Source organism: Mastomys coucha, unplaced genomic scaffold, assembly GCF_008632895.1.
Source record: "Mastomys coucha isolate ucsf_1 unplaced genomic scaffold, UCSF_Mcou_1 pScaffold18, whole genome shotgun sequence".
NCBI classification, from domain to species: Eukaryota; Metazoa; Chordata; class Mammalia; order Rodentia; family Muridae; genus Mastomys; species Mastomys coucha.
The window spans coordinates 73,395,941-73,410,632 of NW_022196900.1; the positions used below are offsets into that span (position 1 = coordinate 73,395,941).

Sequence of the window (14,692 nt, forward strand, 5' to 3'; positions counted from 1 at the left end):
CAGTGGTCAGCCAGTGAGCCCACAGCACAGAGAGACAAGGTCCTCCCCCAGTGATTCTGAGACCCACTGTGTGGGGAGCACGAGCTCTGTGGAAGTCTCTCTGACCAGCCAGCTGAGCTATCAGGCATATGCACTGCCTCCTTCAGCCACGCTGAACTGGATCCAGAGAAACCCCTCTTCCAACCAACCTCTAAATCCCAGCTGTGGATTATGACCATGAAGAACATCTCCACTACGCCTTCTGGATGGGGTATTGTTCCACACAGGACAAAAGACCGACTTTCATTCCTTTTTGGAAACAAATTACTATAAATTAAAAAAGAAGTTTTAATATGCCTAAAAGTGATTTTAGAGCACACATACATAAATGTTAAATTGAATGGAGCCCATTGTGGTGGCACTCACCTTTAATCTCAGCACTTGGGAGGCTAAGGCAAACAAATCTCTATGAGTTTCAGACCATCCTGGTCTACATAGTGAACTCCAAGCCAGCCAGTCAGAGGAAGAGAGAGAGAGAGAGAGAGAGAGAGAGAGAGAGAGACAGAGAGACAGAGAGAGACAGAGAGTCTCAAAAAAAATATACATAGGTAGGTAGGTAGATAGATAGATAGATAAATAGATAGGTAGATAGATAGATAGATAGATAGATAGATAGATAGATAGATAGATAGATAGATAGATAGACAGATACATGAATGGATGCATGGATAGATGGATGAGTAGATGGATGCATGCATGGATAGATGAGTGGATAGATGCATTGATGGATGGATGGATGAGTGGATAGATGCATGCATGGGTGGATGTGTGGATGGATGGATGGATGAGTGGATGGATGCATAGATGGATGGATGAGTAGATGGATGGATGAATGAGTAGATGAGTGGACAGACAGACGGACGGACAATAAGTCCTTTTCTTCCAGGGTGAGTTGCAGAAGGAAAGCATTTCTGATCCATGCTTTGGATCTGGAAGCTTTGGACAGCCTAGAGACAAGCTAGATCGCCCAGCATGGCTCCCCAAGACCTAGTTTACTGCTGCTTCCCACTGAGCATCCACCCCGTGACCTGCAGAGCTGGGTGGAATGGCCCAATGATCTGAGCCACACTTCCTCGAACTCAAAGTAGTTATCCATGCTTTTTGCTCTCTGGCTAGTGATCAGAATCCCTTGGTCATCTCCTCAGAGAAAGGTCAGCTATTGGTGGAAAGCCTGTCTGCGGGACAGTTGCCTCTAACTTTGGTCAGCCCTATTTGATGAATGCAGCTAAATAGCTCCGAGTCAAATGGCCTCTGTTCCTCGGCACTGCACCTTGCTCATGGTTCAAAATATGGATCCAGGGTGATTTCCTAACAGGTGTGACTAACCTTACAGTCAGATACACATGTTTGTGCTACAGCATATTAAAATCTCTTGATGTATTGTGCCAAGCAGCTAGAAGGAAGGGGCGGAATGTTCCCCGCTAAGCTGTGAGGTAGGACCAGCTCTGCAAGAAGGCTTGCCTGCAGGCTCTGTTTACAGGGCTCTGGATGACTCCAGAGGGCTTTTCAGTCAGCCAGACACCACGCAAACCTCTGCTGCACAGGCTCCGGTGTTCCTGAGTTCAACACTTGCCAAGCAGCCCCAAGTGGAAATGGAGCCAAGTAGCAGAGCTGCCCACAGTATGGGAGAAGTGAAGCCTCATGGTGCTGAAGGAAGCTGGCTAGGCTTGGAGCACGTGCAGGCTAGAGAGGACTGGTGATGGGCAGGAGACACACCTTCCTTATCTTTTGGACAGTGCTGTCAGGGTTAACCAAGACAGAATGCCTAAATTACATACAGAGGTATTTTCTTTCATCTGTGGGAGTTGCTGAGTGGCATCTGAATAGAGAGTCTTTGCTTCCTCTCCATCCTGCCCTCCCTCATCCTTGCCCTTCCTCCATCTCAAGAAAGTCAAAAATGCCTGTCGTTTGGGGAAAAAAGCCAGTAGAAATTGCTTTATCTCACTGGTTGTTCCAGTACCCCATGTGCAGCCAAGAGCAGCCGCTTCTTAAGCTCCCCTGATGTTGTGGGTAGCCAGACACACCTACACGGAACCCCTAGGGCTGGTGTCCTGCTTCCCCATGTCACGGAGGCCTACTCTGGACTCCTTGCCTCCTCTCAGGGACTCTAGCTAGGGATCTGTCTTGAGGTCAGGTAATGTACCTGAGAGCTTTCATTCTTCCCACAGATCATCGAGAAGCAAGCAGGACACAGTCGAAGTCGAGTATTCCGTGAGGTGGAGACGCTATATCAGTGTCAAGGGAACAGGTGGGTGTTACGTAGGTGGCTGCTTCTCCGAGGAGCACGTGGCCACTGAAGGGGTTCCTTCTTACCAACCCCGACTCAAACATATCACTGCTTCTCCACAATTGGCATGTAGCTCCTTCCAGCTTTCAAGGGGAGGTGGGATAGCAGTAGCCCCAAAGTACCTTCTTTTCTTGGCTGAAATATTGTAAATGGTGGTAGTCTGTAAGGTAGAAGAGTGAGCACTCCTAATCAGTGTCTATTTGAGGAAGAAACAGGGTTTCGTTTTCTTCCAGTGCCTGTGCGAGATGGGCCAGCAGTGTTGCCTGGGAGCAATCTTTAGGGCTGCTTTAATGCAGACACAAGGTTGAGGACTGCTGGACCGCGCACTGCTGTTTCCTGTTCCCAGTATAAGATGCCATTACAGTGCTGAAGGTGGGACCAGCAGTCTTTGCTTGATAACTGAGCCACAGTAACCTTTAGCCCTGTGTTACACAGCTCCAAATGAGTGGTCCTCCCACAGTGGCTTTAAATCAGGGTCACCTCCAAGATTTGTCCGTCCCCCACTTCTTTGGCAGGGTCAGCAGGGAGCCAGTGGCCTGGTATTGATGGCTTTGTCATTAAGCTTGGAGGAAGGGGGCTGGCTGTTGATTTAACTCCAGGCACTGCCTCTACAATCTTCTTTCAAATTAGGCCATTTTGGCCATCTTATTTGGACGCCTTCACACTAGTAAAAGCCTGGTATCTCCCCAAGTGGTCAGCATTTTTTTATGAGGGACAGATTTTTATTTTCAGCCCTGCAGCTTCTTAGTTCAGCATTAGAGACTCTACTAGGTTTATTTCGTTCTTCCAAAGGAAAAAAAAAAAAGCCCCCAATACCTCCAATATCCAAGCTGGTGGCTTCCCCACTGAGTTACAAGACGACCTTGTTGGCAGAGCACTGCAATACTCGGGCAGACAGAGAGTGCTCACCGGGGAAGGCCACAAGTGCTACAGTGGCCAGGAACGCTGCGGTTTCATTAAGCAGCGCTTAGCAGTTAGGGTCTAGCGGTGCCCAGTTAGGCCCCAAGTCTATTTGACAGATGTTTCCATTTTCTCCAGGCAATGTAAATACTGCCCCGTGATTTATGGGCAAGAGGGAGGGCAAGTAATTATTTGCTGCTTGCCTCCAGGACACACACCTACTATTCAGTGTTATTAGCCGCAATTGCTTCCAGTCGGCTGCAGATTTTATTCAGTTTAATGTGACCAGGACTTTTTATAACTCTACCTAGTGGGTTTTAGGGTTGGGGTTTGACAGCCCGGACTTGGTGAAAACACCAGAGACTAAACATTATGGAAAGATAAGGTGACCTGAATCTTGCTAACACCGTTGGCTGCTTCTCAAACATGAGCCTTTAATAAGCATTCTGATTTCAAGTTGCTTTCTGCCCACGACAGCCACTGTATATTTGTCCATTGGATATTTATGAGTAGACTTTAGCATATAATGCTCCCCCCCTTTTCTCTGTTTAAGGAACATTTTGGAGCTGATTGAATTCTTTGAAGATGACACACGGTTTTACTTGGTCTTTGAGAAATTGCAAGGAGGTATATCTTGTTGAGTATGTGTTTGGACTTTGGATTAAGACCCAGGGTGGTGATCATCCATCATGAATCCCAGAGACTTCTAAAATGAGTCAAGCTAATAAAAAGGATGAAGGACTTAAAAACTGCCCTTGGTTTGGGAGAAGGGAGGCCGGAGGGAAGGATGATAATTAGCATTTTGCAGTGCTTAGAATGTCACCTGTGTGGGTTTCATTAGAATAGGAGTCCTATATAGATACTGTTAGTGATCAATTTATCAATCCCCTGTTTTGACATATTCACTATTTAACTAAATTAATTATGAAGTGGACGCTTTGGCTTACACTGTGAAGTCTAGAAAGGCTAAACAGAGGAGAGGAGGACCCCGTTGTTTGGAACACAGACTCAGGATACAGGGGAGAACAAGAACATGCCACCCTTCAGGTAGAAGGAAGATACCTCTCCTGCCACCACACTGCTGTCACTGGGATGACACATTCCCTCCCCTCTGCACACCCATGGGAAGGGCACTATATTTGCAAGATGAAGGCTACAAGAATGTGCGGGGCTGAGGAAGGCTACATAGAAACTAACAAAGCTAAGCTGAAATCACACTTGTCAGCCTCCAAGACACTGGAAAGTTCGGCTAGTCTTTTGCAAACAATATTCTCATCTGTAAAATAGAGCTCTTGGTAGCACCTGCCTCAGAGGGCTGCCATGGAGACTGAGTGAGAAAGTATTGAGAAGCACTTAGCACAAGGCTGCTAGGCTTGACGGGATCAATAAGTGCTGGCTGTTGGTACTATCAAAACAACCGACTGTGCTTAGGGACACCTGAAAAGTGCGTGAAATATTTTTTCCTGCCTTGCCTTTTAAATAAATTTATAAATAGCAGACAAACAGCAGGGCAAAAAACCATAATAAATAAGCACGGGCATTTTTAGGACCCAGGAGTGACACCTTCAGTCCCACGGAAGCCTAGTACTGGCTTCCAATACTGAGTATAGGTTGTGAATTCCATGGTAAGAATACCAGGATCCTGTCAATAGAATCCTCTGTGACCACATTGCTTAAGGGGTAGCTCTAGTGAGGCCAGACTGTGAGATGAGGGTGATGTGGGAGGGCTCAAGCAGTTGGACCATGGGCCTGCATGTAGAAAGGAAGTGTGCACAAGTGTGCTCTAAGGCTGGACTTACTGGGCAAAAGCCATGGCTCCACCACTTGCTGTGTGTGAGTTTAGGCAAGTTGCTTAACCATTTTTTGACATGAAGTTGCCCATTCGTAAAATGGGCATAACTGTTCTGCTCATTTTGTGCATTCGTGTTGAGATAATGTATTTGAAGAGGATTGAACAGTTTGGGGCACATAGTAGACACTCATTAAATGGTAATCATTGCCAACAAAATTAATAGTGACGTGTGAAGGAGAAGGATTAGGAGGAAAAGCAATCCTGTCTTTTCTGTTTCCCCCACCCCTGAGGCTTTGTCTACACAAGGAGTATGGCGGATTTCCACTGGAAGGCCTGTCTGTGTTCTCTGTATCAGAGTTCAGAAGAAGAGGGGGAAATGTCTGTAAGCCCCACAGCCCTGTGTGTTTTCAGTTTTGGTTCCTTTTGATTTCAGAAGGAAGCCAGATCAGCCCCAGTGTGTTAGTATCTTTTAGCCTTGTATGTAATTCTTCTGCATCTGAAATCCTCATAGGCAGGCATAGAAGGTAGCAATCTGGTTCAGCAGAATTACACTGGTCCTGCTGTACCAAGCACCGCAGTTGGTGCTTGACATTAATCAATAAGTAAACCTGTGTGTGTCTCTACTGCAAACTTGTCCTTAAAGAAGTTATGCTTACCAGAGTCTACAAAGCCATTCCTTCTTGTCCCTCTGCCCCCCAGGCTCCATCCTAGCACACATCCAGAAGCGGAAGCACTTCAATGAGCTAGAAGCCAGCAGAGTGGTGCGGGATGTCGCCACTGCCCTTGACTTCCTGCATACTAAAGGTGAGCCAAGCCTTTGCTTTGGGTGGGCAAGTTGGGCCAGCCTCCTCCCCCCTGAGTACCAAGGTAGAGGACATAGTCCTGGCAGAGAACCTATCCAAGAGGTGGCACAGTTGGCACCTCACAGTTTATACTTGTCACCTAGGAAAGGAGAGGAGGTGTATGACTCCAAGGCGTCACTGTGGAAAGTAGGGGCAAAAAGACTGGACTCACAATGCCCAAAGCACGTGTGGTCTGTGCACTATGGTGCTATGTAGGTGATGTTTCTCTTCTTTTTTAGAATTCATTTGATTTTTAATTGTGCATGTGTAAATCTGGTGCTGTGTAGTGACATTTTTGAGAATTCTGGAATTTTGGGTTCCTTTGAAAAAACACAGAAATATTATAAGAATATGCTTTAATTTTAAATCTCAGGTGTGGGATATGGAGTGGCTACAGGCTGTCTGCAGCAGCTGACTATGACTTGCCTCGTGCTCTAGCAGAGGCATGGTTTTGCCAGCTGTAGATAGTTTTTGCGATTGTTTGACATTTGAAATTCTGCAAACTTTTCAGAGGGTCTATAAATGCTAGAACCCTGATAAGCTGGTGGTTCTTAGGGAGTCTGGCTTTGGTTTGTCACTAGTTGTGCTCAAAGAAGAAAAGAAATTAGATTCAGAGATCTCCCCCTCATCCCTCTTTCTCTCGTTCCTAGTGATGGGGGTGAAGGGGGAATAAAAGGTGCAAAAAAGAAGAATCCACAAAGTAGCAAAGACGGGTGCAAGGGGTATATAGACCCAAGGAGGCCAGAAGCATCAGGGCCCCTGGAGCTTGGCTTTCAGGTGGTTATGAGCTGCCTGATACGGGTGCTGGAATCCAGACTGGGTCCTCTGGAAGGATGACTAACAGTCTTAACCATCAGGCCATCTCCCCAGCCCCTCCATGAATGGCCCATTCCCACATGAGCATTTTAGCAATATCCCGTTTCATCTTTTACAGCATATCGCCTGTATCTCTTTCACACTGGCCTGGTAGGATTAGGTAGTCTTCCATATCGGATAATTTAAGAACTTCTGTAGTGAATTAAATTTTTTTGCATGCCCATAAGTCTGTTGGACTATTACACACATGTTTTAATGCCACAGAAAACTGAGTTACCCTCTTGTGTTCCTTCAGTGGTAACATGTATCCTGTGGCATTATCGTAAGGATTAAGAGAGACAACAGTGTTGTCCTCCATGATAGTTAACACATTACATGTGTTAAGTATTGGGTGAATTATTCATTTATGTAGTTGACTGTATCTTCTGTATGCCTTATGGGTATAGGTGTATACACATTGTCAGGAACTATATCCATGTATAGTGATGGGGTAATTGTGCACAGTTCTTGTCATGTATATGCATATATACACAGTACATACAGAGGATTCACACAGCTACATACACAAAGTCACATACAATAAAGGCTCTAAGCCTATATATGTTTATATTTATTTTATGTATCATATATTTATAGTATACATGTATATATATATATATAGAGAGAGAGAGAGAGAGAGAGAGTGTGTGTGTGTGTGTGTGTGTGTGTGTCACCTTTGTTAAATGTTACTTCCTCTGCCCTTTCCCACTAGACATAGAGTTTTTACTTCTAAATTACTTTCCTTGAAGTAAAGCCTTCCTGGTTTGGGTGGGGAAATGGAGGTGGAGCAAATAATTTGTTAGCTTTACTTCCTGCACAGCTGAGAGTGCTCAGACCCAGCTGCAGGCTGCGATACGTGGATCCCACTCTGTGTCAGACGTCTAGCACAGCCAGGTGTGGCAGATGAGCAGTGGGGTCAGGTTCATTGACTCCTTCTGGTTCCTCGGTGGCTGAAAGGGATCTGCAAACTACTCGTGTCCATGCTGAGACCCTGACTTTGCACCTGAGCTGAGAATTCCTAGCAGAGGGTATCTGTGCTTTGCACAGCATGATGAATGGAAGCGGTTCTGTCTCTGAAAGCCGGGGTGCATGCAGGGAGCACCTGCCTGACAAAGATTTACAACTGCTCCCCAAGCCGCCTCTGTAGATTGCAAAACTGGGTCACGCTTTTCACAGGAGCCGTACCTTGGAGGAGGGGGTAAAGGCAGTTTTATTTTTTATTTATTTATTTATTTATTTACAAAAATGCACTAAAGGGACCAGAGGCCAATGGTGTCTTAGAAGTTCTGAAGTGCTTGTTACCATCTAGCTGGCCTGCCGCCCATGTGACTAGAAGTTGGAGAGGATGAAAAACGATTTCCAGGTGAACTTGGCTGTTTTCTAAATAACTTCATGCCGGGAAGATGAATTGGGCAAGAATGGGTCAGCCTCCAAACAAGTTCCCTACTTTTAAATACTGGACACACTGCAGCTTAACCTCTGGGAAATGAACCAGAGCAGCTCAATGGCTGGAGCACTCACTCAGGCAGCCCCTTTATTACAGCCTGGCTCCCCGAGTTCTCAGGCTGAGGCACAGATGGGCCACGGGCACCTATTTGGAGAGTAAGGCTCTGTGTGCGGCTTGTGATCTTCTGTGGGAGCACTTGCCATAATGGAAAATATCCTTCACTTTCAGTGCGGTGAGCAGTAGCCTGGCTCAATTTGTGCAGGCCGGGCTGAGTTGCTCTGGGTCCTCATTCAATTAGGTGACTGATGAAGTTACTTAGCTTGCTGGAGCTCAGCTGTTTCTTCTCTAGTGAAGTAACTTCAGAAGGCTGGGCCTGTGAATAGAGAACTGGAGGGCTGCCTGAGAAGCTGGTCCAGGGAGTTTGGACGTGGCAAGTTCACTGTCCCCGTCGCTCTGTATCTTCAGCTGCTTCCCAGGCCTTTGAAGCAGCGTGTTCAATCGTTAGGCAGTGCTGTGTGTGCTGTCGAGGGATGGAGGTAGAATCCCATGTTCTCTGCCTGAACATCATGGCCTCTTTGGTTAGCTCTATCCCTTTCTATGGGTAGAAGATGCTTTTCCCTCAGGTGCCTTTGTGGCCATTTCAACAAAATTTAGCGCCTTCGTGGGTCAGCTGGTATCTGCAGGCCTGCGTAGGAGGTCTCGCCCAAACACTGGGGTGTCTCCTCTGAAGAGCTGTGTGCTCCATCAAAGCTTTGCTGCAGGCAGGGCGGCCAAGCATGCACATGTGGTGCAGAGTCGGTAAGAGGGAGAAGTGAGAAGTCTTGGGGAGAATTGCAGAGTAACACTTGGTCCTCTGAGCCTTCCAGAAGTCACACTGGAGGACTCTTCTTCTAAAATCAGTTACACAAGAAGAAATGGGGGAGAGCCGTCCTGGCCCCCAAGATGCTCTCAAACAAGGCAGTCATTATTTCTGCATCGCTGTCCCAAGCCTTGCCATTTGCAGGGCTGTCTGCCTTGCTTTATGTCAGGTGGCACAGTAAGAATTCTCGGTTGTCTCTGCGGTGCTGAAAGTAGGCTGCCCGGGATTCATTTAGCGCTTCTTATCCCTGCCAGACTTCTAAAGCCTCCACTTCAAAAGAACTTTGCAGAATCAACCGTGCTTTCGGTTTGTGTCTCTGGTTACCGCCGCCTCCTGCAGCTCGTTGATTTTTTAATGTACCATAATTGGGAATTAATCTGCGAACAACAGCATTTGGAAAAAATTAATTGTGTGTGGAATGTTTGATAATTATGTGCATATGTTAACCCCTTCTCTGCTGTCTGTCACTCCAGGCATTGCTCACCGTGATCTGAAGCCAGAAAACATACTGTGTGAATCTCCAGAGAAGGTACTTAGGGCCTGGTTTGGGATGTTATAGTTCGTGTTGATCAGGAATACCTCCCTGCCTCAATGCAGGGAGTCAAAAGTTCCCCTGGCCAAGTACCAAGTGCAGCTTAGTATGAACACATGAGAATGTTGTACCTAGCATGCAATGTCCCCACATTCCAGTCAGATGTAGCAGTTTACACCTGTAACCCCAGCCTTCACGAGGCTGAAACAGGTGGGTCACCATGAGTTCAAAGCCAATCTCAGCTACCAAGTGAGACGTTGTCTGAAATAACCTCCACCCCAAAAAATTCCAGGTAGTTAGTCCTTGTGCTTTTTTGATTTTATCATCTGTTTGATTGGCTTCAGCCTACAAGCTCGTAAAATATGTGAGCCTTGAACAGCATCAATATTTTCTGTCACACTGCTTCAGAGTAGTTGGTATGAGTCAGAGGCAACTGAGATATGTTCTTTTACATGGCTGTGTCTCTGCCCACAAATGCTAACTGTGGCATGGTATTATGCCACATGGTGCCCACTATTAGAAGTCATAATTAGGGAGCAAGTTCTTGATAAGGGGCTCAGTGATGGTAAGATACTAATGCTTCTGTTGAGCAATGCACCCTGTGTAGACTTTACCTTAGCCTGTCTACTAGTAAATGGGAGTGTTCGAATTTCCATAGAGGATGGAAACAACAAGTTCAGTGTTAGAAGAGATTGGTAGTTCCAGTAGCCCACACTCACAGCTCCATGTGTGTACATGCATGTCCTAACACAAGAACAATGTGTCGCTGCAGAAGCTTTAGTGCATAGTGAAGGAACAGCTGGAGGTGAGTGTGTGAGCCAGTCTACCACACACAGCTCTTGGTGGGATGCTAATGTATTAGCTCAAGTAAAACTTGTGACTTCTGCTGGTTGAGGTCATGCATGTCCTGAATCCCAGCACTTGGGAGGCAGAGGCAGGCAGATCTCTGAGTTGGAGGCCAGCCTGGCTACAGAGTGAGTTCCAGGACAGCCAGGGCTATACAGAGAAACCCTGTCTCAAAAATCAAAAACAAAGAGTTTTGTGATTGTAATGTCCTATCAGTGGTTCTGCATACACCTCCATAATGTATCATTATTATGATCATTAATAATAATTATAGTTAACATTTCAAATATTCACATTGTGTCAGGCATTTAAGCTTATTTAGTATGTATAAAACATCTTAACATAGACACTACTATTATCTTCATTTTATGGATGAAGAAACTGACACTTAGGTTTAAAAAAAACAAAACATACAAAGGGTCTTTCCCATGGCGAATGAAAAAGCTGGACAAACACTATGGTACTAGAGCAGGCCCTTAGAGCCCTGTGGGTGCTCAGAGCTTCCATTGCTGCCTCTGACTTACACAGTGTCTCGGGTCTTCTCTTTCATCTGTTCTCCATGGTACGTGTTTATTGCCCCTTCTTTTATGGTTGAAAAAACTAAATTTTAAGAGAAGCTAAATGTCAAAAGGCATTATCAAGACACGGAAATGCCAACTTGAATAATAATGGGAGAAAATATTTGAAAGTCATATATCTGATCAGGGTCTAACGTTCAAAATATATAAAGGCCCCATAAGACTCAGCCACAGAACAACTCAGCTCTGAAATGGCCAGAGGGCCTGAGTGGAGTTTCCTCAAAGCCTTGAAGATGGCTAGCAAGCACACGAAAGATGTTCTGCACCATCAGTTATTAAGGAACTGCAGAGCAAAGTGGCTGCTCTACACCTACTAGACTGGCTATATTTTTTTTAGTAGAAAACGATGCATGGTGGGGAAGATGTAGGTAAGTTGGAATCCTCATACACTGCTGGTGCTGTGAAGTGTGAGAAACGGTCTGGCAGGTCCTCCAAAGGCTAAGTGTAGAAACAGCAGTTCTCCTACAGATGTGCCCAAAACTGAAAAGAGAAACTGGAACAGGTATTTGTGTGTTAATCTGTATAACGTTATTCTTAGTAGCCACTGTGTCCATCAACAAAATGGATAAACAAAATGTGATCTCTACATACGATGGCATATTACTCAACCCTTAACAGAATGAAGTTCTGATACCTGCTGTAGCATACATGAACATTTATGCCAGGACTGGAGATATGGCTAGAGTACTAGCCTAGCATGCAAGGCCTGGGGTTCCTTTCCCAGCACTGCCCAAAACAGCAGCAGTGGGAACACTTAAGCTAAGTGAAAGGAGCTACATATACAAGTGCGTACGTTCCACTTACACGAAATATCTAAAGCAGGCCAATCAATCGAGGCAGAAGTAGGTTAGAGTTGCCTGAGCTGGGGTCAGAAATGAGCAGTACTTACAAGAGTTCACTCCCCACTTGAAGGGTTGGAAGAATGTTTGAAACTGGTGGTGGTTATGGTGTATACGATTGATGACACTAGGTTGTACATTTAAGAATTGCTCTGACAGGGTGTGGTGACATGCCTTTAATTTCAGCACTCAGGAAACAAGCAGGTGGATCTCTGTGAGTTTGAGGTCAGACTTCCTGGCTGTCCTGGAACTCACTCTGTAGACCAGGCTGGCCTCGAACTCAGAGACCCACCTGCCTCTGCCTCCCCAGTACTGGGATTAAAGGCGTGCGCCACCACTGCCCGGCAAGGTCACAGCAATCTTAGCACCGTCTAGTTCAGCCCCTCTCCCTTAGGAAATAAAAGAGTGTAGGGGAGAGGAGAGCTTGGAGTCAGTCCTCAGGTGCCTTGCTAACCCAAGGACAGGAAATATGGTCTGGTAAAGAGAGCAGCTGCCACTGACAACCAAGCCTCTGTTGGTCACGCTGCTGTCCCCATGACCTCCAGTTTCTTAAGGCGGGTCCTTGCCTTCTTTTGCAGGTGTCTCCGGTGAAAATTTGTGACTTTGACTTGGGCAGTGGGATAAAATTGAATAACTCCTGCACTCCCATAACCACACCAGAGCTGACCACTCCAGTACGTATGGCCCCGTAGCCTGTGCCCCTGTTCCTGTGTGTGTGGAGCATTTGAATCTGTGACAAAACAGAGGGTTAGGAAAGGAAACCCCGTGTTGCACTTCTCAGGCCCGAGTGGTCCTTTGGCTCTCAAACTGACCCCACCCAGTTGCTAATGAAACTGCCATTGGAACTTTCACTGGCCAAAGAGGAGCCCATTGTCCCGGCAAGCACAGGCTGCATCCTGACTCCTGTCCCAGACGAAAACAGACACTGCCCTATTGCACATAAGCTCTGGAGAGCCTCATAAGTCCCTCATCCCCCTGTGCAGAGGATAGGAGCGATCGTCCCACCCAGGAAAGTCCACGGTTCATGCTGTGGGTAGACGGCGAGGTCCCAGACACCGTGCACAGAGGATTGCTTTTCCTAATGTCTCTCCTCCTCCGCATTTCACATCTCACATGGTGATGCTGAGAGCTCCCAAGAAGACATCTCTCACACGTACTTAATACGCTGTAATTATGATGGCTCTTTTGAGATTTGCATGCTTCATCAGTGAGTTTTGCTAATAGCCTGTTTTTTTTTTTAAAGACTTGCCCTTAAATGTGCTTATATCGTGTCTTATTCTAAGTAACAGCATTAGGAATGTTTTCATATTGGCATCCAATATACAGTGTTCCCTTGTTCTCAAATTCATTAACGCTAATTTGCCAGTAACAAACAAAATATCTGTTCTTGAGAGCATTCGCCATCCTCTAATCAAATTAGTTAGGAGTGGCAGAGTAGAGGGCTGGGTAGGAGTAGCTGAGCCTGAAATAATGAGAGGAAAGCAAAATGCATGCCTTTTGTTCCTCTCAGCAGTCTCCTGAGACTGCCTAGCTATGTTGCTGTCCAACCTGAACCTTCTCTTTCTAAAGGGCAAGGAGATTGGGCATTTTATCAGAGTTCAAGACTTGATGGCCTCTGATTTTTTTGTTTGTTTGTTTTTGTTTTTGTTTTTGTTTTTTTTTCGAGACAGAGTTTCTCTGTGTAGCCCTGGCTGTCCTGGAACTCTCACTCAGTCGACCAGGCTGGCCTCGAACTCAGAAATCTGCCTGCCTGCCTTCCAACTGCTGAGATTAAAGGCGTGCACCACCACCTCCCAGGCCTCTGAATTTTAAGCCACTAGGTTTCCTTCTTCTAGGCTAGTGGAGAGCTGGGCAAGAGTCACTCACATAAAAAAACTGCCTACAGGATGGAATCTCCACAGGTCCCTCCCCCACCCCCATGCAGCTCTTGGCTTGTATACATACAAGGTCTGCTTAGAGAGAGATGAGGTAGGGAAGTGCTCCAGGGGCTCCTCTCCTGGGGCCACTGGAGAAGGACCCAGAAAGGCAAGGAAGGTGACTTGGAGTTGGCCTTGTGAGCCATAGGGGATGAAGCCCCAGCTGACACTTCTCTTTGTGTCCTTGGGGTACCAGTGAGCCCTGCAGCTTTCCCAAGGACTTCTGTCTGTGACTTCATCCTTCCTTCCTCCTGCTTGAAATACATTCTGAACTTTGCCATCTGCTTACCCACGAACTCACCCTCTCTCTCTGCCGTCTCCCCTCCCCATACCCTTATCCTACAGTGCGGCTCTGCAGAGTATATGGCACCTGAGGTGGTGGAGGTCTTTAGGGACGAGGCTACTTTCTATGACAAGCGCTGTGACCTGTGGAGCCTGGGTGTGGTCCTCTACATCATGCTGAGTGGCTACCCCCCCTTTGTAGGTCACTGTGGGGCTGACTGTGGCTGGGACCGGGGAGAAGTATGCAGGATGTGCCAGGTAAGTGCTCTCTGGGCCTCACTGGGCATAGGTGAGCTCAGCGTGATGGTGGGGTACCAGACAGGTTTAGGATAGGAGACTCCCCAATCTGAGGGGGAAACCAGAAGTAAACAGAGATAGTCATTCGGCCAGCTGTAATATTTTGGGGGAGGGCTGTTGAGACCAGCAGACCTGAACAAACTCAAGTGTGCCTGGCCCAGGGGAAGAGACAAGATCTGTAGGTAGGATGAGTACAGACCAAGAGAGATGGAAGCATGAAACACTTCTTGTGCACTGCGGGGAAGAGCTAGGAACAGGCTTTGTTGTATGGACACTGTTTACACATCACCTCTCCCGTCCTACAAGTAGCATAGCCATTTTTTGCCTTCCACGATCACTGAGTATTTTTTTTCCTGAACTTACTTTTTTTTTTTTTTTTTT

General features: G+C 46.5%; 1 protein-coding gene across 5 annotated transcripts in view; it reads left to right on the top strand.

Annotated features, from left to right (window-relative positions):
• The window catches only part of Mknk1 (MAPK interacting serine/threonine kinase 1), a 40,634-nt gene that overhangs the window by 21,668 nt on the left and 4,274 nt on the right, over positions 1-14,692 (top strand). For 3 of the 5 annotated variants that reach the window (XM_031378256.1, XM_031378252.1, XM_031378253.1), the window contains 6 exons: positions 2,208-2,287; positions 3,780-3,853; positions 5,718-5,822; positions 9,495-9,550; positions 12,395-12,490; positions 14,078-14,272. In XM_031378256.1, the coding sequence (XP_031234116.1) occupies positions 2,208-2,287; positions 3,780-3,853; positions 5,718-5,822; positions 9,495-9,550; positions 12,395-12,490; positions 14,078-14,272 (606 nt within the window). The remainder of the gene's footprint in view (positions 1-2,207; positions 2,288-3,779; positions 3,854-5,717; positions 5,823-9,494; positions 9,551-12,394; positions 12,491-14,077; positions 14,273-14,692) is intronic. The other 2 variants (XM_031378255.1, XM_031378254.1) reach the window with 1 other exon arrangement.